Source organism: Portunus trituberculatus, chromosome 30, assembly GCF_017591435.1.
Source record: "Portunus trituberculatus isolate SZX2019 chromosome 30, ASM1759143v1, whole genome shotgun sequence".
Classification (NCBI taxonomy): Eukaryota; Metazoa; Arthropoda; class Malacostraca; order Decapoda; family Portunidae; genus Portunus; species Portunus trituberculatus.
The window spans coordinates 920,403-944,183 of NC_059284.1; the positions used below are offsets into that span (position 1 = coordinate 920,403).

Genomic DNA, 23,781 nt, shown 5'->3' on the forward strand with positions numbered 1-23,781 from the left:
CTTGTGGATCTCATGAATTGTGATTGTTCTTTCATCATTTTCACACTATTTACTGAATTTTTTTTTTTAAGAAAGTGAAGTTTTAGTTAATGTTTAATGTTAACATGTGAATGGTGCTTGCAACCCTTCCTCTCTCTCTCCTTCTCAATTATTCATCTCCGTTAGCCAAAAACATCTGTCTCCAAGGTAAGACACTAAGTAAAACATTGATAAAGTATACATGCATATATGACTGAAAAGGTGAAACAAACTTCCCCCATATCTGCCCACCTCCTCAACCCACACTTATCACCAAGGGGAAGGGGAGGGGGGGAACAATGAAAACAAACCTCTTTAGCAGCTCGGCCTCTCTCTCTCTCTCTCTCTCTCTCTCTCTCTCTCTCTCTCTCTCTCTCTCTCTCTCTCTCTCTCTCTCTCTTCATTTATTCTATGAATGAGCTCTTCTGTGATTAATAGAGCAGCCAGTCTCCTGTGGGTGGCTATAGTAGTTGTACATTACAACTGATCGACAGTCCAAAGCGAGAGGGGAGAGCAAGATGCAATGGGGTAACGTCCCATGGAATGCGTCCCTCTGAGATAAATATAATTTATAAAACCAGTTTATCTATTTATATTCTCTTCTGTTATGTTTTATTATGTTTATATAATACTTTTTATTAATAAATGTCTTTTTCTTACCTAAAAACACAAAAAAATTTTTGGGTGCTTTTTGGGGGAAGGTTGGATGGGATTAATGACATTTCAATGCATTTCAATGGGGAAAATTGTTTTGAGATCCGAGCAACTTCAGATTCGAACTCCGTCATGGAACAAATAAGCTTATATCTAGAGGGGCCAATGTAATGGGCTGTGGCAGCACTACCATTAACATAATCTGGTAGCTCTATGTGGATTCTTTGTTTCATGTTTATTACACCTCGTCACAACAGCAGTTAAGAAGCATTTTATTAGTTGCGAGATTAGTATACTTATATGAAATATTACTCAGGCATCCTACCTGGTTGAGTGACTCTTGGTCAAATGAAAAACTGGTCAAATGTCCTGACCCCAGCTGGGAATAAGAGCAAGGCAACAATGTATAATCAAAACAAAGCAGGAACTGATGTTAAGCTCCTGCCAACAGCAGTAGTGTCAACTGAATTCAACAGATTCAGCTTTCAGGTCCAAAAATTTATTCCAACTCTGAGGGTAGAAATTACTAAAATATTTGTTACAAGTTTTAAATGTTCCAAATCCAAGGTGTTCCAAGTCCAAGGGTCCACTGAATATACACACTCACATTCGACCCCAAATTTCCATACTTTACCTTTCCAAACCTTCAAAATTGTATGGGCATACCAAAAACTGGATGATTGTCCGAATAATATGGCAATCATCTGATATGTACCAGTGCACACACACACAAACACACATGGAGCCCTACAAGAGGTGTTTATCAACATTGTTCCCCCTACTTCCAAGAAAGGGCATGAAAGTATCACCTGTGAGCTTCTGTCAGCCATGAATGACATCATAACCCTAATGTAGTGCACCACGGAATGCTCCATAACCTTCCAGAATTTCTCACAGCACCATTTTGGAACAGAAGAACATAGGAGTAGGATGTGTAGAATTACCTGTGAGCTTTCATAAGCTTTGAGTGACATCATAACTCTGCTATAGTGCTTTGCAGGATGCTTCGTAACCTTCCAGAATTTTCTGGAGCAGGATTTGGAACAAAGGAACGTAGGAATAGTGAAGGGTGTGTACAATCACCTGTGAGTCCTGCCATTTGGGAGCCCAGAAACACCTAGAACTGTGGAGAACAGAGACAGTGAATTTTGCCAAGATAAAGAAATGATGGAAAGACACTTTGTGGTAATAATACAGTGAGTTGACTTGTTTGAGAGGTGGAGCCAGTAAACTCTGAAACACATGGATATATGTCGTGTGTGCATGACGAAATACAGCTAATACTGTCCTGATACCAAGACAGGAAGGAAACTATTTCAGATGAAAATAATGTGAGCTGACTTATCTGACCAATGAACCTAGCTAGCTGGTAGTAACATACATATGTGACGGAACTGCCTGCCACACAAGCCCTTCATATTGTGGCTCGTCAGCGATGCATTCCCTTTTCTTCAGCCAACCACATAAGCAGCAGCTCCCTTCACAATTAATGGGATCTTCTAATATAGAGGTAATAGCTCAAAACAAAAACTCTCATAAAAAATGTCTTATGTAATCAGTAACCTCATAGTTTGGGATATACAGTACCCAATAATAATCTCAACTGGGAATAAGGATTCAAACTTGGGGCATCTTCTAGAATAAATAATCAGATGCACTACCACTTCAACCACACCTCCAATAAACCAAACACATACAACGGAACCTCAGTTTTCAAACTCACCATATTTGATGGCTCATAAGACACATCTTTTCTCAAAAAAAAATAGTCTCAGGAAATCAGCCTGTTTCCTATGAGGCCAAGGTTCAGCACTGAGGCAGTGGTTGGTGGTAAGCCTATGGCAACAGAGGCCCTGTAGTCTCTCACAGTCACTGTCAATGCCATATACCAGGTACATATTTATATCTCTCAAAAGGATTGGTACATAGGCTACTAGAAAATATTAAAGTTTTTTAATGCAAAATATTGAATCTAATGATTTAAATGCATGTGAGAGTTCAAATCTTGGTGAAATCCTTCACTTCATGTTCAGAGCTTAAATCTGCTCATTTCTTTCTTTTTTTTTTATTTATTTATCTTTTTTTTTTTTCTTATTTATTCATTCATTTTTTTCATTTCAATGTCAGCCAAAACTGGGTGCATCTTACAAGCCCATGCATCTTATGAGCCACCAAATACAGTAATTTATTCCTGAAGACAATTCATAAACCCAAGTGTTTGAGAATCGAAACCATTTTCTCCATTTAAATCAATATAAAATAGATTAGTCCATTCCTGAGCCCCAAGGCTATGTTTGAGAGAGTGACTCGGCATGCACTTCGTGGTTCCAGTAGCACATATCCTCTATCAAACACTTTTAAGCATCTCAGTTGGAATAAACAAAAGGATCATTGTTGGTATAGTAACTGCATTTAACTGACAGCAAGACAGCATACAATGATCTTCCTGATGACTTCCTGATGCATCACTATAGTCTGAAGTTCGTTTAGGCACTGGTTTTTTCAGGGATTTCCTGGCCTGTGGCGCTGTCACACTTACACCAATACGCACCTGAAGTCAGATACTTAATACTTCAAAATTAAATGGTGTTGTAGTATATATATACATTGTGATGCTTGAAAAAGGCAAGTTAGGGTAATTTATGTTTATTTTTTAAATATATTTTACATTTTTTTTTTTTTTTTTTTTTTTCAAACACAACAATATTTGACGTTTTCTCCGAGCGTTGTCACATCCCTTTAGATGACCGAGTGACGTCATACATCAGAGTGACTGTGTTAGTCCATGAGTCACTTCCTCTCCCACTACCAGCCAGGATGGAAGAGAGAGAGAAAGAGAGAAAGAGAAAGAGAGAGAGAGAGAGAGAGAGAGAGAGAGAGAGAGAGAGAGAGAGAGAATGGTGTGTGGGAAGCAAGGTTCCCACTGACACATAGACTCTAATCCCATAATTTGCCCAGCACAAGGTTGGGCAGCGCCGCAGGGTGGGAAATCCCCGAAAAAGCCAAAGCCTAAACAATCTTCATAAAATGGTCAGACTATAGCTGTCTTGGCTCACGAGGTCCTTGCAAAAGATGATGGAATGGAAGCTACAATGGTTATGGTGGCAAAGAGAGAGGAAACTGTGATCAAAACACTTGTTAATGTTTGTTTGGGTTGCATTATTTGCTAATGACATCATCAAAGCTGATCACATTACAGAGGTGCCCCACCTATTCAAACCAAGTGCTGACAAGTGGTGACTCAGGGCAGTGCACACTTGTGTTTGACAACAATATGGGTGACACTACACGTGATGCTCGCTCCCTCAATTGCAGCCTAAATGATTTCTTATGAAAACTTTTACATTACTTTGTATAGAAGTTCATACACAAAACCAATATAAATAATTACAATTAACACAAAAAAAAATTAGGAACACTACTGAATAAAGAATAAAACTATACAGTTTTATGGACAATTGAGTAGTGAAGGTGGTAGACAAAAAAAAAATTACTTCTTATGAAAACTTTTTCAACATTACTTTATGTACAAGTTTATAAACAAAACCAATGAAAATCACTAGAATTAACACACAGAAAATATTTGAAACAAAACTGAATAAAGAATAAAACTATACATTTATATGGACAGTTGAGTAGTGAAGGTAGTAGACAAATCTCAGGTTGACCAAGGAATAATTTACTTTTGCATCTCGACCACAAGTCTTTCTCAGAAAGATACAATACAACTCGAGTATGCAATATACATATATATAATATCTTACAGCTCAGACTGCGAGAAATCTGGCAATGGAGCTTCCTGATTGGTCAAGATCTTATCTAGGAGTACAGAAGGCAAACATCTACTCAGTCTCCTGGAAGAGGCCCCAAGGCCACCAAGGACAAGGGGATTCATAAGATTTACAAACCCAGAGTACCCATTAGGCCAATTACGTCAGGTATAGGGAGCGCTCCGCATCAACTTGCTACTTCTCTAGTAGAACCCTTGTCAAGAATGTTGGGAATGATTAGTGGGGTCCATCTACAGAACTCAATGGACCTGATAAAGAGGTTCAAGCAAGTGGACTTCTGGGATAAGAAGGCCAACTTCAATGTAATGTCTCTCTTCATAAATGTGCCAGTGGAAGAAGCAGCAGAAAAAGCAAAGAGTGTTACATGATTAGTGTGACAGTGATTTGCCTATCAACAAAAGTGATTACATGCAAATAGTGTCACTCTATGTTAACTTCAATACGTTTGTTTATAAGGAGCAGGAGTTCAAACAGCACTGTGGATTGGCTATGGACTCCCCATTAAGAACAGTGATGGTCTCCCTCTTCATGGAACTTCTTGAGGAGGAGGAATATATGTGGATTATTGTTTCTGAATATACAGATATCAATAACAAGTTGTGATAGCTCAGTGGAATAAATTCAAACATACAGTTTACCATGCAGGTAGAAACAAACAACCACTTATCCTTTTTAAACACATTGATACACAGAGATGGTCAGTGTGAAAAATTTTGGGTATAAAGAAAACCTACAAACAAGGATAATTTGACACACTTCCTGTCCAACCACAATGACAAAACCAAGTCCAGAGTAGTGATTGGTTTCTACCTGAGGGCCATGAGGATGTACAGTACAGAGTTCCAATAGGAAGTGCTCAATTATGTAACCACTGCCTTTAGTAAGCTGATATACCAACTAGGCTTACTATACAGGACTAAGGAAGAAGGCATCTGCAATCACAACAAGAGCTAGAGGCAAGGAAAGGAGGAAGGAAGGTCACATAATAATGCCATATAATACTTAATAAGAATAGAAGTAAACAGCCAATGTATCAAAAAAAAATAACAGGGCACCAGAAAACATCACATACAAGATCACTTGTGGTTTGTGTGAAGCAGTGTACTATAAGGAAATGGCGAGAGGCTTTGAGAGAAGAAAATATGAACCCAACAACGATCTGCGCCACCGTAGGACAACCAACTCTCTAGTCATACATGCCAATGAAGAGGGTCACTTATCAGACTGAAGCAACACCTCAGTCATACACTCAGGGCTGAACAGGGGAAAGAGGAGGACTGTGGAAGATGCGTGCAATTCGACAAAGAAAAAGGTCAACCACAAGAAAAGCTTCGACACTCTAGCACACAGTGTTGCACTATTGGTCATCTTTGCAATGAAGAAAAGGAATCAATCAGGATGCTCCATTGCCACACTTCCCATGGGCTGAACCACAAAAAATTGTATAAATACTGCATAGTACTGAGTTCTAATGTATCTCTCTGAAGAAGACTTGTCATCGGAACGTAAGAGAAATAAACTATTCCCGGATCAACCTGAGAATAAACCTAAGAATATCAATTTTACTTGTCATTACCTGTGCTGAGAAGTCTTGATGGTACAAGTGAAGGGTGGAGAGGAGGTGGAAGGGAAGGGATGTTATTGCTTAGAAGGAGAGTCCCCCTCCATAAGAACTTCAGAAAGTTTTTCCAACCCCAGCATTTCTTGCTTCTTGCTAACAAATTCTGCCTGGGATTCATTAGGCCTCTTTTTCACAAAAAACTTTTCTATAGAAATTTGCTTTTGCCTTTTATTTGCAATGTTACGAAAGTGAGATATACCATTGTCATTAAAAAGGTTAATAGCACAGCTTGCTACTGTCTTATCAGGGTGATTTATTTCAACAAAAGTTTTCACTTCATCCCATTTTGCACACATCTCATTAATAAGAGCACTAGGCACAACCTCCCCTTCCTCCTCTTCCTCCAAAGATATCTCCTCAAGAACCTCCTTCTGCTGCTGCTTCTGAAGGAGTTTGAGTTCATTGGTAGACAACTCGGTGCTGTGTTCCTCCACCAGTTCTTCGATGTCATCATCACTGATTTCCAGGCCCATGCTTTTGCCCAGAGACACAATGTCAGCAACAACTTCAGCAGGTCCTGTCTCAAATCCCTTTAAGTCTCTCTCTGCAACACAATCAGGCCAGAGGTTCCTCCAAGCCAAGTTCATGGACCTGCGAGTCACTTGCTGCCAGGCCTTGTCAATAATGCCTAAGCAATGCAGGATATTGAAGTGGTTTTTCCAAAACTCATGGAGAGTTAACTCTGTGTCAGAAATAACCTCAAAGCATCTCTGAAAAAGTGCCTTGGTATACAACTTCTTGAAGTTAGAAATGATCTGTTGGTCCATTGGCTGAATCAGTGGAGTTGTATTAGGAGGCAGAAATTTAACGGTGATGAAGTCATACTGTTCTGGTAACATGGCTGCTATGTGTTGAGGATGGGCAGGAGCACTGTCCATCAAAAGGAGACACTTCATTGGCAAGTTATTTTTATTAAGGTAATCCCTCACACTAGGAGCAAAGACATCATGGATCCATTCCAGGAAAAACTGTCTGGTCACCCACACCTTACTGTTGGCCCTCCACATGACAGGCAACCTGCTTTTTATAACATTGTTTTTCTTAAACACACAGGGGTTCTCTGAATGATAAACGAGCATTGGCTTCACCTTAAAATCACCACTAGCATTACCACAAAGCAAAAGAGTTACCCTGTCTTTCATAGGTTTGTGTCCCACCATAGTCTTTTCCTCCTGGGTTATGTATGTTCTTTTAGGCATTTTCTTCCAAAACAGTCCAGTTTCATCACAATTAAACACTTGCTGGGGGATATAACCCTCAGCACTCACATATGCGCCAAACTCTTTCACAAATTCTTCCGCATCTTGTTTGTTCATATTTGAAGTTTGACAAACCACACTATGTATTCCCCTTCGTTTCTTAAAGTTTTCAAACCAGCCTCGGCTAGCCTTAAACACATCACTCACAGAACTTTTACCTGGGGTTTTCTTAAGCAAATCCTTGTGCAAATGCCTCGCTTTCTCACAAATTATCGTTTCTGAAATACAGTCCCCAGCCAACTGCTTTTCTTTTATCCAAATGAGTAACAGCTTCTCAACTTCTTCTAATATCTGTGATCTTTGTTTGGTGATTACAGGCACTCCTTTGGTAACCTTAGATTCTTTTATTGCATCTTTGTTCTTAAGAATGGTAAAGATCGATGATTCTGCTAAGCCATACTGTAGAGCCAGATTTGAAACATGAGCGCCATTCTCAAGCTTTTGTATTATCTCTTTCTTCATTTCTATTGTTGTTCTTATTTTTCTTCTTGCCTTTCCACTTTCACCAGCTTTCTTAGGTCCCATGGTGGCTTATGAAATAAAAAAAAAAAAAGCAATAATGCACAAGGCAAAAAATATAAGTAAAGTCAAACAATTCTTTGCATGAAAAATACTCTTTCACAAATTAAGGCAGGACTGACACCACACTGTCAGTTCTCATAAATGGCATACTATGAGAGGAATGCTATATGTTATATAATGCATATGCAATTTTCAAAATACAGTGAAGGTCCATTAATCCAAACACTGATAACCAGAATTTCCCAATAATCCATCTTTTTAAGGTGGAGTGAAAAAAAATTTATCTATGGTCAAAATCAGGTCTCTGTGCAAATCTAAACCAGGCGCCAGATACACCTTAATGGTGAAGAGTGGAAGTAGACACTTCTATCAATGCTCCCATACCTACTGAGTTCTTAATAATAGACAAAGCTGTATAGTAATGAATTTCTATAAATAGATGTGTTGTTTGAATGACATAGAAGTACAGAGATTTCTCGAATCATGTGAGGGATACATTCCTGAAAGGATCATGTAATGTATAATGTATAAAGTGAACATGATTACTGAATTAAACTGTACAGTACATACCAAGTCTGGAGGATTGCATTCAGCTGACATTAAACTGAAGGATACACCATGTCATGGTATACATAGGGATCACCTGTTGATGCCTAGAGCCGCATTCTACATAATTATTGTCAGGTCTTACAGAATTCCTGACCGCCACTCCATTGACCATCTTAAGGCTAACAATTTGTCAACTTTAGATACAGTGGACCCTCGGATTTGGAACACCTCGGACTTGGATCTATTCAGACTTTAACCCTTAAAGTAAAGGGGGTTGATTTACTTTCCGTCTGTTACAACAGGGAAAAATCTCACCTGTCAAAAATGCTAAAAATATTTTTACTTATAAAACATATTTCTTTGTGTTATTCTGAGTACAACGATGTAGTTTTTAACATGTTATGACCTTTGAGAGCAAAGTTATTGCATATAAAAAATTCATGGTAGAACCCACTGCTAAGAAATACCCCCCCAGCTTCAATAACACTGCATGCTCTCTCTCTCTCTCTCTCTCTCTCTCTCTCTCTCTCTCTCTCTCTCTCTCTCTCTCTCTCCTTTTGGGCATTGGAATTTGATGTAAAAGTAGGAACTTTTGCACTTTCATGTCAAGTAAATGCAAACTCAGATATATGAAAACAGGAAAAGAAAAAAAAAAACATATTACAAGTATTGTGGATTTCTATAATAATTGGAATCTGGCAACTCTTATTAGCAATGGAAGTCACGTGACTTGGCCGACAAGCAAAGTCCTGTAGAGGCAATCATGGGTGACACACACCAGCGCATTGCTCGAGGGGAATAGGCTATGTGAGAAGGTTTATGAACATCAATGTGAGGATTGGTCTCTGTCTCCCAGATCACTATCAGAATCACTACTGGAGTCTTCACTTTCTTCTGTCTCAATAAAAAAATCACTGTCATCATTTTCATCACTCCTCAATGTCATTACCGAGTAACACTGACATAACATCACTCGGAGTACCGTTTCCTCCCTCCAGGTCACAGGGATTGCCTCAAAATGAGAAAAGATGACCTCTTGTGAGGGAAGATATGTCTCAAGGCTCAAGCAGGCGAGCAAGAAAAGATGCCAGATACTTCCACTTGACCCAGGACCAATAGTGAGGGGGAGAGATTCAAACGTTTAACGCGGGAAAATCATGATTAAATGAACGATCCCTGGCTCTCCGCACATGATGGTGCAATCGTACCGAAACGATCACCGTACATTAAGGGTTAAACAAAAATTGCAATAATTTTCACCCTCAGAGTTAGAACAAAATTTGAATTTGGAACAAACCAAAGGTGGCTAAATCCAGCAAATCCGAGTAATGCTAGCAGAGTTAGCACAAGGTAAATATCAGTTCCTACTTTGTTTTAATTCTGCACTTGTTCTTATTCCCAGCTGGGGTCAGGACATTTGACCTGTTTCTCATTTGACCTGTCATTTAGCCAGGTAGAATGCTAGAGTAATATTTCATATACAGTGGAGGTTCAAACATCTTAATAGTCAAACTTTTCAATACTCGAATGCAAAAACTTGATTTAATGATTTTTTTCATCATACTTTTATTCATGTAATTGAATTCCACCCTGGTGCTAGTTAGTATCTTATATGTTGAAGCAAATAGTCCATGTCTTTCTAGAGTCAGGGTGTCTTTTTCCCTTGTTTTAATTAAAATATTTGCTATTCAGTAATATGTACAGTCAACTCTTGATTATCACAAGTTTGAATAACATGATTTAGATTTAACGTGACATGATATTAAAGGAAACATGATTAAATAATGTGATTTATTCAATTTAATGCAGGTTGACTCAACTCGATCTCATCATGTGTGATCACGTTGCTTCTGGGGGGGAACCACACTGAGACACTCTTAGCCACATTCTTAAACAATACCTTCCATTTTCATTAGTTGGCAGATACCATCCAAGAGAAATCAGTATTCTTAATCCCTTCAATACAATGATGCATATTTTGCGTCATCTGGACACTCGTGACATATCCGATAATGCGCATATTGGGTCATGACTGCTTTCTGCTAAGATGCTGTGATTTCTTCGCCAGATATTGCGTAAGATCTCTTAGAATGTAGGTTGTACATGATACAATGCCATACTTGATTTTCAACATTATTACAAAGGTGTATGACTCTCTTATATCAGGATAAGTATTTATGCACCATGCTGAACATGATTATTTTATTTTCTAAATCTTTTTATAATAACAATTGATTAGTTTTACCATAAAAACTAATGTTTTCTCTCGTTTGTCATCTTCAGAAAATAGCTTTGAAAAGGCAAACCATACTTTTTTCTATAAAATTTGTGTGGGTTTATTTCTTTTGGCACATAACTATCCTGAAAAATCACTTACCAGAGAGTGAGAGAGAAAGAGAGAGAGCTGCCTCTGAGTCAGGTATCTCCCACCCTCACCCAGCCTAGATGTGGCACAAAGAGCCATCCGTTTTCTGTTGCCTGTAGTGAAGAGGTTAAGAGCAAACACTGCCTTTCTTTAGCTTGGGAAGGCAATGATCAGGCAAGATTTACCTTCACCACAAAGGTGAATCAAGACCCATGTCTTTGTCATTACCTTCACATAAATTTTGCCTAAATACCTATTATTATTAGATTTTGCAAACAAATTGAATTTACAAACATAAAAATATATAGGTTGTCATTCAAATAGCCTACTTTACAAAAATTGTGATTGGAACCAAACCTAGGGATGGAATCCATGAAACTTATAGGTAGTGCATCAATAGTAATAGAGCCTCATCGAATGAACAAGTCTGAGGAACAACAACAACTTCACCGCCAAGTTTTAATCACCATATCTTCACCCCCCATGGTTTTTATCAGAATTCTACTTGACTTACCATCAGTTGTATGTCTTTCTTTGCTTGATAAGTACCCATTTATGTAGATAGCTAATGAATTGTCCTCTTCCCATAGTCTGCACAATTAAGGTGGCAGCAATTTTTTTCCTGTGCTAAGGCCACTATATAGCCAGCCATCTGTGCTTTTATTTAGAAGCACTTTTCCTAGTTCACCAAGACTATTAATAATTCACACTCTGTAGCAGTAGTAAGGCTGGGTCTCTTCATAAATGTCAAGCTTGCTGTAAACCAGGGACTCTCTCTACATGAAAAAAATCCTAAGTGTTGTAAGTAGTCTGGAAATAAAGTAAATGTCCATTAATCTGACATGCAGGGGACCAGAAGTACATAAGATTATCAATGATGTTTTCAAAATGAGCTCTGAAAGATTACGGAGCACTCCACAGTGCACTATAGTGGGATTATGATGTTACCCATGGCTTAAGAAAGCTCACAGTAAGTGATACATATACCGCTTCTCCTTGTGGGGGTAATGTTGTTGATAAGCAAACCTCTCACAGGACTCTGTGGCTTCTCTTCTCCTCTTGCCTACTTAGAATTTCATTTCTACTATGAATAATGTCTACAGCATCTAGCACAGGGTTGTCAGAGAGCTCTTCTACTATGAAGAAAGTAGCCACTCTCTTGTGGGCAACCATTTTGTATGCTTCAGAGTGCAATAGTTGATCAACTTGCCCAACCAAAGTGGGTGAGGGGCAGGGTGCAGTGCAAGCAGGTGCGTGTGGGACAGGGGATGGGGCAGTAACATCTCATGGAATGCATCCCAAGATGTGCCCCTGAAAACACTATACATAAGTAATAGAGCAGTAAGTAATAAACGAAGATACCTCATGCCCCATAAATGGAGCAGGAAAAAAGTGTTACAGCTTGCCGTTCACTGGGCATCTCTCCACCCTCCAAAAACTTGCTCTGGAGCTAGAGGACCGCCGGTAGCAGTGACTACTTCCACCCCTTGCCACTAAGGTGCTTCTGGCACCAGGTATAAATTTGATTTTACCCATAAATTAATTCTTTACCATACCTTAAAAAATACAGACTATTGGGAATTTTGATTCATTGGGGTGTGAATTAATGGAACTTTACTATACAGGTTTCCCTTGCTATTCACTGGTTCACTATCCAATAATTTGATTATCCAATTGTTATGCCTTTTATCCACTCACTCACTTCCCAATGTCAGGGCTTGTTTATCTGATCATTAACCGATCACCAGAATGTAAACAAACACACCACAACTGCAGCACCACCCACGATGGATCGGCCACCAATCAGAACTCATTCCTGCTAGTCTTTCAGTTGTGTTTACTTAGCCAGTCAGTCTCTACACCAGTGTCTGTGTTTTGCTAAAAGTCACATTCATTGTTGGGTATTATGAGTGATACAAGCATGATGTCTTCCATCCAGACTGCAACAACTAGTGCTGGTGAACTGAAGGCCAAAAGATCAAGGATAAGCTTATTTATAGAGAAAAAGCTTGTAACTGTAAAGTGCCAAGAGGGAGGTAATGGTGCCAACTTTATCACCAGAACCCTGCAGTTGCCCCAATCCACTGTCTCCATTGTCATCAAACAAGCAGCAAGTGTGAAGAAAGCATGTGAGACAGCTTTCATATTAACCCCTTCAACACGATGACACGTATGTTGCGGCATCGGAGCACTCATGACATATCTGATGAGGCACATATTGCATTACAGTAGCTTTTTTATTTTTTTTTGGCCTGTAGAAGCTGTAGGTAACTTGAAGAGTATTGGAAGCACTGTTAAGCTTCCACTCATTAGGCGCCCAAGAAATTTCATTAGGACCTATATCACCACCCAAGTGTATCTTTGGTGTAACCACCTAGAACCTGGGTATCATGGTGACATGTAGGTAACTTTAAATGACTCGACAAATGGCAAAGTATCGAGGCAATATGTGGTGGGATTTGAACCTACGCATAGACGTCTGCCCAATCCAACACTCACCACCTTATCCACTACGCCACAGTCTTCTCTGCAAAGATGGTGTTTTTTTGTTTTGTTTTTTTCTGGACACTGTTTGAAATCTTCAAAATGTAAGTCATATAAGATACAATGGCTTACTTGACTTTCAACATTATTACAAAGGTGTATGATTCGCTTATAACAGGATAAGTACCAATGCACCCTGCTGGAAATAATTATATTTTATTTATTGATTTTTTTTATGATACCAATGGATTAGTTTGTTATAAAAAATAAAATTTGCTCTTATTTGTCATCTTCAGAAAATGGTCAAGAGAAGGCAAACTGTAAATTTTTCTCTAAAATTTGCGTGGGTTTATTTCTAAATGTACGTATTTTATGAAAAATCACTTACTACCATCATTATTTACATGGAGAGAGAGAGAGAGAGAGAGAGAGAGAGAGAGAGAGAGAGAGAGAGAGAGAGAGAGAGAGAGAGAGAGAGAGAGAGAGAGAGAGAGAGAGAGAGCAGCCTGTGAGTTAAGTATCTCCCCAGCCCCACCCAGCCCAGATATGGTGCTGGGAGCAATTTTCTATTGCCTGGAATTAAGAAGTTAATGAATGGCAAACATGCTAACAAAGAAGAGGGAGCCAATAATAGAGGAAATGGAAAGACTCTGAAGGTTGTGGATTGATGACCAGATTTGCCACCACATGTTTCTTTCTACCTCCCTTGTGACAACAAAAAGCCCTCTTGATTTATGTCAATTCAGAAAAAGGGTCTGTTCCATCCACTTTAGATGACAAGGAACAAGTTTTTTTCTGGCCTTTATTGAGCCTTCAGCTACTGTAAGTACGAATGGCACCCACTAAATTAACTGAAGCTCATTTTTCTCATTTTGCTGTTGGATATAGACCTATGGGGAAACCTGTGTAAAAACAATAACAAGCCAATAACAATACCTCTTTGGATGGCACAGAAAAGTTTTCTCTCTCTCAAAACAAACTAGGCCTAGGTTACTCTCCCCATTAAAATAAATCATATTGAACCTTTGTTATTCTATCTTTGTTATTCTATCTGGTTTTCAGGAAAATAAACCAATCATAAAGCAAGGGAAATCTGTATTCTAATTTTGAGAATGCCTGTCTCAACCATATCAAAACCATGGTCATATACTGCAGCAGCTTTCATTAAAATTTTAATGTGAATCTCATCTAAACAGTGTATCAGTGTAACCTGTTCTGTGTTAGAAACAACTGGCTATGTTACATTTTTTTGTTCTCTAACCTCCTTGCTCTTCATTACCATATCTTCCTACTCACCCTCTTCTTATGTCATCCTCTTCTTCCTATCCTCCTTCTTGTATACAGTAAAACCTCAGCTCACGACCATAATTTGTTCCTAAATCCTGTTCGTCACCCGATTTGTATGTCCCCTGAATCAATTTTTCCCATAAGAATGTATTAAAATACCATTAATCCGTTCCAGACCAAAAAAAAAAAATCATACTTTTGTCCATAAAACCCATTCAAAATAGACCTTTAATGTATGCATGACATGAACAAAATAATTATGGAAAGCCTAAATTGTTTTACTTACCTAAATGCTATCAAAATGATCAGAAAATTAATAAAAAAAAAAAGGTTATTAATTACTTGAGAGACTGGACGTTAATGGCATAATGGAATGGAGGAGAGGAGGATGGGGAGGAAGACAGACAAGATCCGAGAAGACAGTCATGAGAGAGGACTTTGGATGTGCGCAGCGTGCCAGAGCTACACAACAGCTGTGTAGCGTCACAAGTCAGTGCCGCTATTAGGGGCTCTGTTATAGTGAACATCGGCGTAGGAAACATGGAAAGATTGCCGGTCTTCGTCTCTGCCTTTGAAAGACCCTTGCCTGCTGGGGATTGACTTCCTCACGCGTGTGGGAGCAAGTTTGGACTTCCAAGAAGGGAAGTTAAAGGTACGTGGCCAGGAAGTTCCTTTGATCCTCGGAGGTGATGCTCAGTGTGAGAGGAGTGTTCAGTAGGGCGGTGTTCCTTGCCAGGCAAGCGAGGAAACAGCTGCGATGGATGTGCCACAATCTGCAGTACCTGGACATGGCCAGGATGATCATGACAGCAACGCTGAGAGCCACCAGAGCAACAAGGAAGCTACAGTAAAGCGCGCCGGTAACATCACCATGCCCAGGAAAAACAGGAGAAAATCGTGGTGGCTAATATTTTTTGTATGTTCCTGTTTCTATTTTCTTTTGTGCTTAAGTTTCGTTTTGTTGTTGTGTGATAGCCGGGTTGGCTATCACACAAACGGCTCGCCTGCCGGCGAGCCGTTTAACCACGTTCATCCCCCGAAATATCGTTCGTCCCCTGGGTCGATATACACTTATCCCTCGGCTATCGCGCCCAATTGGGGCCGAAATAGCGCTATAAAAAACGATAGCGAATTGAACAACTAATGGTGAAAATTGTTATTGGTACCACAACCACAAATTTTACTCCTAATATCCCTCATTTTTACTTCTTTTTAAATTACTGTATAATCCATTGATACCAATTAAAACATGTCAAAATTACATCAGCTCATTGTATTTACTAGAGATGTACCGATGCATCGGTATCGGTATCGAATCGGTGTCGGCCCATTTTTTGGGTATCGGTATCAGCTTATTTTATGCCGATACTTACGATACCTAAAAGGAATTTACTACTTAGTGATATATTCGATATAAGATATTGATTACTGAGTAATTTACCTTTGCAAATGGCTTCAAAAAGCTTCTAGAATTGCTCCTATTTCACAAACGTTCTCAGGACTTACAACATCCCCCAAAACAAAGCCTCCCATCTGATAACGATCGCTGTCCACCAACTCATCCTGGTGTCCAGTGCAGTAATCACTATAGTAGTATCGGTATCGGTGGTATCGGTATCGATAGTAGTATCGGTATCTGCCCAATTAGGTGGTATCAGTATCGGTATCGGAATCGGCCAAAATTCTGGTATCGGTTTTGGCCAATGAGCGCTCAGATACCCCATGACGTCATGGCTGGGCGCGCGATAGCAGGCATCTGAGGTCGCAATAATGAAATTTTAGCAGCTTTTCATGGGTGCATGATAGCAATAAAACGCGATAGCTGAAGTCGCGATAGCCGAGGGTTGACTGTAATGACTAATTTTTGGGTCGTCTCCCGAATTGTTCGTCCCTAGAGACATTCGTCAAGCGAGGTTTTACTGTATTTCAAGAAAGTGGGCTTATATTCCAATAAGCTCAGATAATCTCAGCACAGGTTCTGATAAACTTCCTATTACTTTCCAACCATATGTTAGAAATACAATTTCTCCTCAATATTTACATGGATTATGGGAAACAAGCCTTGCAAATGGTAATTTTGCAAATGGTAATTTTTGGAAAATCTTTGAATGATGCATTTACCAAGTTGTGTTTTATGGAAAAAGAACTATGCTCATGTTATCCTGCCTCCATATCTGTGAGCACCAAACTTAGCTTTAAGTTATTAATACTCCTTGTTTGAACCAGTTTCATCTAAATTGTTTAATATTTCTATGCTTCTATTCAGGAAATTACAGTGCCCACCACTGCATTAGTTAGGAGCAAGATGCCGACTAATGGGGCAAGTCAATGAAGCAGCAGCCAATCAGAACCAAGTGAAAATACAGTGTTTGGATTAACTATTGGCAAGGTTCCAACCAACTATATGCCACCTACTTACACATCTGGTAATTTCCTTGACCCATGCCACAATTTAATTTGAATTCCATCATGTATAATATTAAACCACTTTTCACAATAAAGTATAATTTCCAAAATTGTAAAAATATACTTATGTTCCACTGAAAACAAACTCCAAGAGTGAACCAATGATAAAACTTAATGTTCTGTAAACACATTTTTCTTGGACACTGTACCATGCATAAAGATTCTTTCTACTTGATAACTTGAAATATTTCCTTGGCTAATCTCTGTAAATCATCTTTCTCTTTTTTCCTTTTACTATTTAATATATTCATCTCTGATCTCCATCACACTGTTTACTTGTTTTCAACATTTTCCTATTTTCCATTTCTTTTTATTTTATGTATTGCCTTTTCTTCATTTGATTCATTATCCTCCTGAAATTCCTCAAAGGGTGTCTAAGCATTTCTTCATAACTAATATTTGATTTTTTTCTTCAAAATTAAATCACTGATAACTGTACCACTTTACCCTTTCATATTCACTTTGGAGACAGGATTAACACTGCAGAATAGCCTCTAGCTACACCACAACCTAAGCTGCCAGTGAAAATATTCCATCTTCATGTTTGTTTTGGCAACCAGCTGACCAACCATGTATGTATGTAGTAGCTTGCCTAGAACAGCCCAGCCTAGAACATTGATAGACAGATAGACAGAGTATCATTATTACTTACCCATATTAGGATTTGCCTGGATGATGCCTGGACGAACTTCTCGTGCCCAAAGCATGTATGCAGTGAAACGAGATTTCTGGAAGACAATATCCAAATATTAACATGTTTATATTTTGATCAGTTATAACATATCCTTTCAAGATCTCTGTGACTTGCATTTTCTGTGATGTATAAATTAATTTTTTTCCATTTCATGAAGAAGTCTTATACACATTCACAAACATCCATACCGAAATCATGCATACAAGAGCATAAGATCACAAGCATGCTGCCGTGGTACAGTAGAGCCATGTACAATTTGGGGACGAGGGATCCTCAAGCGCATGGATTCAAATCCTGGCTACGGTCAGAGGGTAGAAAGGGCATTCACCAGGGGTAATAGTTCCCAAATGGGTAGGCTTTCAGATAGAAGATACCCAAAATACCTCTTTTAGCCTGTAAAACTCTACAAAAAGCCCATATTGTATAAAAAAAAGATTCAAACTTTCTCCAGGCATGACATGATTTCTAGGCTTTTTTATATTCAGTATATGTTCATTGCTTGATGATAAAAAGATAAAACTTATATTTCATGATATCAAGTACATAAATCATACCATTTTTTTCTTCTTTTATCATTACTTTACCAGCCTCGGAGTCCCCTTTCGAGGAAGGCACCAGAAAAGTCTCCAGGTCATTAGGGACCCAAAATGTCTTGACACCTCCCTCAACATTTTTCTACATTAATTTCAACATTCACAGTCTTAGATCTCCTTTTCAATCTGTGGAACACCACTTCTCTACTAAACCTCATCTTTTCCTCACCGAAACAGCTGTCTGAGGCAACTGACAGTAGCCCTTTCTCTGTTCCCTCCTACTTTCTCTATTCTCATTTTCGTTCCAAAGCTGGATGTTGCATCTAATTGTGCAATGACTTAACTTGCTCTCATCTTTCGAGTTTTCCACCATGTGGCTTAGACTCAACAGTCACTCTCTGACTAAATTTATCTGTACTGTCTATCTCTCCCGTAACTCCTCTTTTTTTCTTTTCTTTTTTTTTATCTATACCATGTGGGCTTTTCACAGGAATTTATGGGCTAAAGAGGATACTTTTTTAGGGTACCTCCTACCTCAAAGCCCATCCGCTAGGAAACCGTTGCCATGAATGAGGAAGCCCAACCTGCACTCAGACCGTGGACAGGATTCGAACCTGTGCGCTTGGAGACCCCTCGGATTCCAAAGCGTGCATGGTTCCATTGTACCACGGAGCCCCATAATAAATTCTTTGACTATTTAAATTCCAAATTGGAACACATTCTGTCCCTCTACGCTTTTGCAGAGATCTCCATCCTTGGAGATTTCAATGTTCACCACCAGCTTTTGCTTTCCTCTCCCTTCACTGACCATCCTGGTGAACTAGTCTTCAACTTTGCTATCCTCCATGACCTAGAGCAACTGGTGCAACACCCTACTCATATCCCTGACCATTTTGGAGATACACCCAAAATTCTTGATCTTTTCCTCACCTCTAATCCTTCATCTTATGCTGTTACCCTATCTTCTCCACTGGGCTCCTCCAATCATAATCTAATTTCTGTATCTTGTCCTCAAATCCCTCCTCAGGATCCCCCAAAGTGGAGATGCCTCTGGCATTTTACCTCTGCCAGATAGGGGGACCTGAGGAGGTATTATGCTGATTTTCCCTGGAATGATTACTGTTTCCGTGTCAGAGACCCATCTCTGTGTGCTGAATGCATTACAGAGGTGATAAGTGTCTGGTATGGAAGCCTATACTACTAATTCTTTTTCCCAACTTAAACCTTCTAAACCTAGGTTTAACACAGCCTGTTCTCATACTATACATGATAGAGAGGTTGCCCACAAAAGGTACTTGAGCCTTCCATCTCCTGAATCTCATGCACTTTATATTTCTGGAATCATGCCAAGTCTGTTCTTCAACTTGCCAAACACTCCTTCATAAACAGAAAATGTCCAAATCTTTCAAACTCTAACTCCCCTTGTGGTTTCTGGCATCTGGCCAAAAACATCTCCAATACCTTTACTTCTTCATCTTTCCCTCCTTTATTTCATCATGATGGTACCACTGCCCTCTCATCAGTTTCTAAAGCTGAACTCTTCTCTCAAACTTTTGCTAAGAACTCCACCTTGGATGATTCTGAGCTTGTCCCTCTCTCTCCTTCACCCTCATGTCTTCAATTAAAATTCTTCGTAATGATGTTTTCTATGTTCTCCCTGGCCTAAACCCTCAGATGGCTTATGGACATGATGGGATCCCTCCTATTGTTCTCAAAAACTGTGCTTCTGTGCTTGCATGGAAACACTTCTACCTTTCCTTCTTGCTGGAACTTTGCCTACATTCAGCCTGTTCCTAAAAAAAAGGTGACCATTCTAATCCCTCAAACTACCATCCTATAGCTTTAATCTCTTGTTTGTCTAAAGTTTTTTAATCTATTCTCAATAGGAAGAATCTTAAACACCTGTCACTTCACATCTTCAATCAGATCGTCAGTATGGCTTCCGTCAAGGAAGCCATAGCTGCGGTGGCAAGTGGACGTGTTGTGTGTGCGCTCCGTTTTTGGCTGTGGTTTTTATAGTTAGCGAGTGGTGTTTGTGCTTGGTGTCTGTGTGTGGTGCTTTTGAGTGTTAGTGAAGTGAAAGTGTGTACTGCAAGTGTTAGATTAGAGTGAAATAGTGGTTAGAATCAGTGTTTGTGAGTTAGAAGTATTTTGGTAGAGCGAAGAGACTAGGCTTGTAACCGTCAAGTTGACCTTGAAAGAGGATTAGTTGACCTCACTTAGGCCCCCCCACCACTGCGGTTCCCCCACCCCGCCGTCACCAAGTATTTTTATTTAACAGATTGTAAATTAGTATGGCGGTAGCTACTGAGGTATATCAGAGTGTGATTGAGTGCATGAAAGAGAGTGTTGAGATGGGATTGGGAGAGTTTGTTGTGTGAGATGTGTGGGCATGACAGGAAGGTCGTTGACGTTTCTGAGTGTATGGTGTGTAGGCTCAAGAGCGAGAATTTAGTTCTTTCTCTTGAGTACCGAGAATTGCGAGAGGAAATCAGAAAGCTAAGTGAGGGGAAAAGTGCGAACGAAGTTCTCATCTTTGAGTTGAAGGAGGAGGTTAAGAGGCTTGGGGAGGCAGTGGAAAAAGTTAGGCAGGCGAGATCAGTGTTAGGCCGAAGGTTGGACCTTCTGAGGGCGACAGGGTGGCTTGGCCCTCTGTCGGGAAGAGCAGAGTGGGGAAGAGGGAGCAGGCGAGCCAGACTGGGAAAGATAGTAGTCAGGATGGGCAGAGATGGCAGGTTGCGAGGGAAGGAAAGCGGAGGCAGTTAGGGAGGATAGGACTAAACCTGTTGAGTGTGAAAATAGGTTCGGTTTGTTGGAGGGGAGGGGAGAGTGAGTGAGTGGAGTGAATGAAGTGGTTGTGGTGAGTGAAAGGAGAAAGAAGGGGGTAGAGGAGAGGAGGAGGATGGTTGTGCCTAGCACACCTCAGGTGTGTGTGGTGGGTGACTCTCAGGTTAGGTATTTAGATAGCACTTTCTGTGGGAAAGACAGGGATAGGAGGACGAACGTGTGTATGCCTGGTGCAGGTGTGAAGGCAGTGAGTGAGGAGGTGCAGAAGAGGGTTGGGGGGATGGAGAGGGAGGGTGTAGTAGTTTTGCACGTAGGTGGGAACGATGTCAGAGCAGGTGGGTCGGAGGAGTTAGTGGCAAGATTTCGGGAAATGTTAGGCAAGATAAGGGAGAGTGGTAGGAGGTGTGTAGTGTCAGGAATCTTGCCTCGTGTGTATGTTAGCAGGGAATGGTTGTCTAGAGCCATTGGTGTGAATGATCGGGTAAAAGGGATGTGTAAGGATGTGGGTGTCAGCTTTGTGGATGTATGGGATAGGTTCTATGGGCGAAGGATTTGTATGCTAGGGATGGTGTGCATCTGAGTAGGAAGGGTGTGGATGTGCTGAGTGGATGTCTGGAGGGGAGTTGGGATGGAGTGTAGGGGTGAGGTAGCAAATGCATTCCAGAAGAAAGATGCTAGACATAAATTAGATAGGATAAACAGAGATAGTGAAAAGATTAGGAAAGATTTCCAGGTGCAAATAGGAGAGAATAAGATTAGGATTCCAAATAAGGAGACAGCATCTAGGAAGGTAGCAGGACTTAAATGTTTTTATGTAAATGCCAGGAGTCTTAGGAACAAGAAGGACGAGTTATCTAGTTATATAGTTGAGGAGGACTTAGATGTTGTATGTGTCACAGAGGCATGGGTAAATGAGGAAAAGTTTAGGAAAATAGGAAAGAATATGAAGTAGATGGATACATTATGTATTTACACCAGAGAATTGGTAGGATAGGTGGAGGAGTAGTTATTTATGTAAAAATCCTTCATTTCCAGTCAGGTTAATGGTATTAAGGTAGATAACAGAGTAGAGTCCTTATGGCTGGATGTTAGAGTAAACAAAAGTAAGGTTATTAGAGTAGGAGCTTTTATAGACCACCTAACCAGTCAGCAGATGTAGACAACCTTATGGTAGATGAGATAAATAGGGGTGTACTAGTCAGACAATTATCTTAGGGATTTTAATCTTAAGTCAGTAAACTGGGAGAGGATGGTAGGAGATGCTAGTGAAAATAAGTTTATGGAAAGTTTTCAGGATAACTATTTAGTGCAGATGGTAGATAAACCTACTAGGGGGAGGAAGGTTTTAGACATAGTACTAACAAATATTGAGCATTGTTTAAAGGAAGTTGAGGTAGGAGAGACTTTAGCAAACAGTGACCATCATATAATTAGATTTATCATTAATTCCAGTAGGGATAATATAGTGAATAAGACTAGAGTCCCAAACTATCAGAAAGGCAATTATGGTAGGTTACGTCAGTTATTAGGAGAGGTAAACTGGGAAGATAGTTTTGGAAATAAAACTGCACAGGAGATGTGGGATATTTTTAAGGTTGTAGTAAAGGGTATAGTGATGCAGTGTATCCCTTACAAAGATATAAGGCAGAGAAACAGGAAGCCATTATGGTGGACTCATGAGATAGGTAGCCAGATCAGAGAGAAGAAGAGGGCATACAGAGAGTTGCAGAAAAGTGGGAAGATGTAGATTTGATTAGGTACAGACAGGTCAGAGATGATTTGAGTAAGGTTATAAAAAAAGTAAAAGGCAGGCAGAGATAAAACTAGCTAGAGCTGGGAGTAAAGATCCCAAAAATTATATAGTTATTACAAGGTCAGTGATAAAAGAAATAAGGATAGGATTGGACCACTCAGAAAAGATGGTGTAGTAGTGGATCAAAATGAAGACATAGTAGAATTATTGAATGAACAATTTTCTTCAGTATTTACTAGGAAAGAATAGGAAATCCTGTTACAAACAGTGCGACGAGTAGTTTAAGAGCTTTAGAAAATATTGATATAAAACCGGGAATTATTAGGAAATTTATTCTTGAACTAGACGATAGGAAAGCTAGTGGTCCTGATGAGCTACATGCCAGAGTACTTAGGGAGGGTGTAGACAGTATTTCTGAAGCACTTAAGTTAATCTTTGAAAGATCACTTAGGTTTGCTGAGATACCTCAGGACTGGAAGTTAGCTAATGTTACTCCAATATTTAAAAAGGTAGGAAGGATGATGCGAATAATTATAGACCGATCAGTTTAACTAGTATAGTATGTAAGATACTAGAGAAAATCATTAAGGGTAGTATTTGGGAGCATTTAAATGAGAATAGATTAATTAGAGATACCCAACATGGCTTTAGATCAGGGAGGTCCTGTCTTACAAATTTGCTCGATATCTTAGAATATATTACCAAGGAGTTAGATGATGGAAATAGCATAGATGTTATATATCTAGATTTTAGCAAGGCGTTTGATAAGGTACCGCATAGGAGGCTAGTGTACAAATTGAGACTACATGGGATAGGGGTAGGTTAGTTGATTGGATTAGTGAATGGCTTTCTGATAGGAAACAGAGAGTAGTATTAAATGGGGCAATGTCTGAGTGGAAGGAAGTGGTTAGTGGGGTACCCCAAGGATCAGTGCTAGGACCTCTTCTTTTCTTGGTGTACATTAACGATTTAGATATAGGAATTAGTAGCAAAGTATC

At 39.6% G+C, this 23,781-nt stretch overlaps 1 protein-coding gene across 2 annotated transcripts in view; it reads right to left on the bottom strand.

Annotated features, from left to right (window-relative positions):
- Positions 1–3,366: 3,366 nt before the first annotated feature.
- The window catches only part of LOC123510756 (tigger transposable element-derived protein 1-like), a 136,982-nt gene continuing 116,567 nt past the window's right edge, over positions 3,367–23,781 (bottom strand). For both annotated transcript variants that reach the window (XM_045266111.1, XM_045266110.1), the window contains 2 exons: positions 17,669–17,744; positions 3,367–7,873 (listed from right to left, as the gene is read on the bottom strand). In XM_045266111.1, coding sequence (XP_045122046.1) covers positions 6,102–7,873; positions 17,669–17,744 — 1,848 coding nt within the window. In that variant the 3' untranslated portion in view covers positions 3,367–6,101. The remainder of the gene's footprint in view (positions 7,874–17,668; positions 17,745–23,781) is intronic.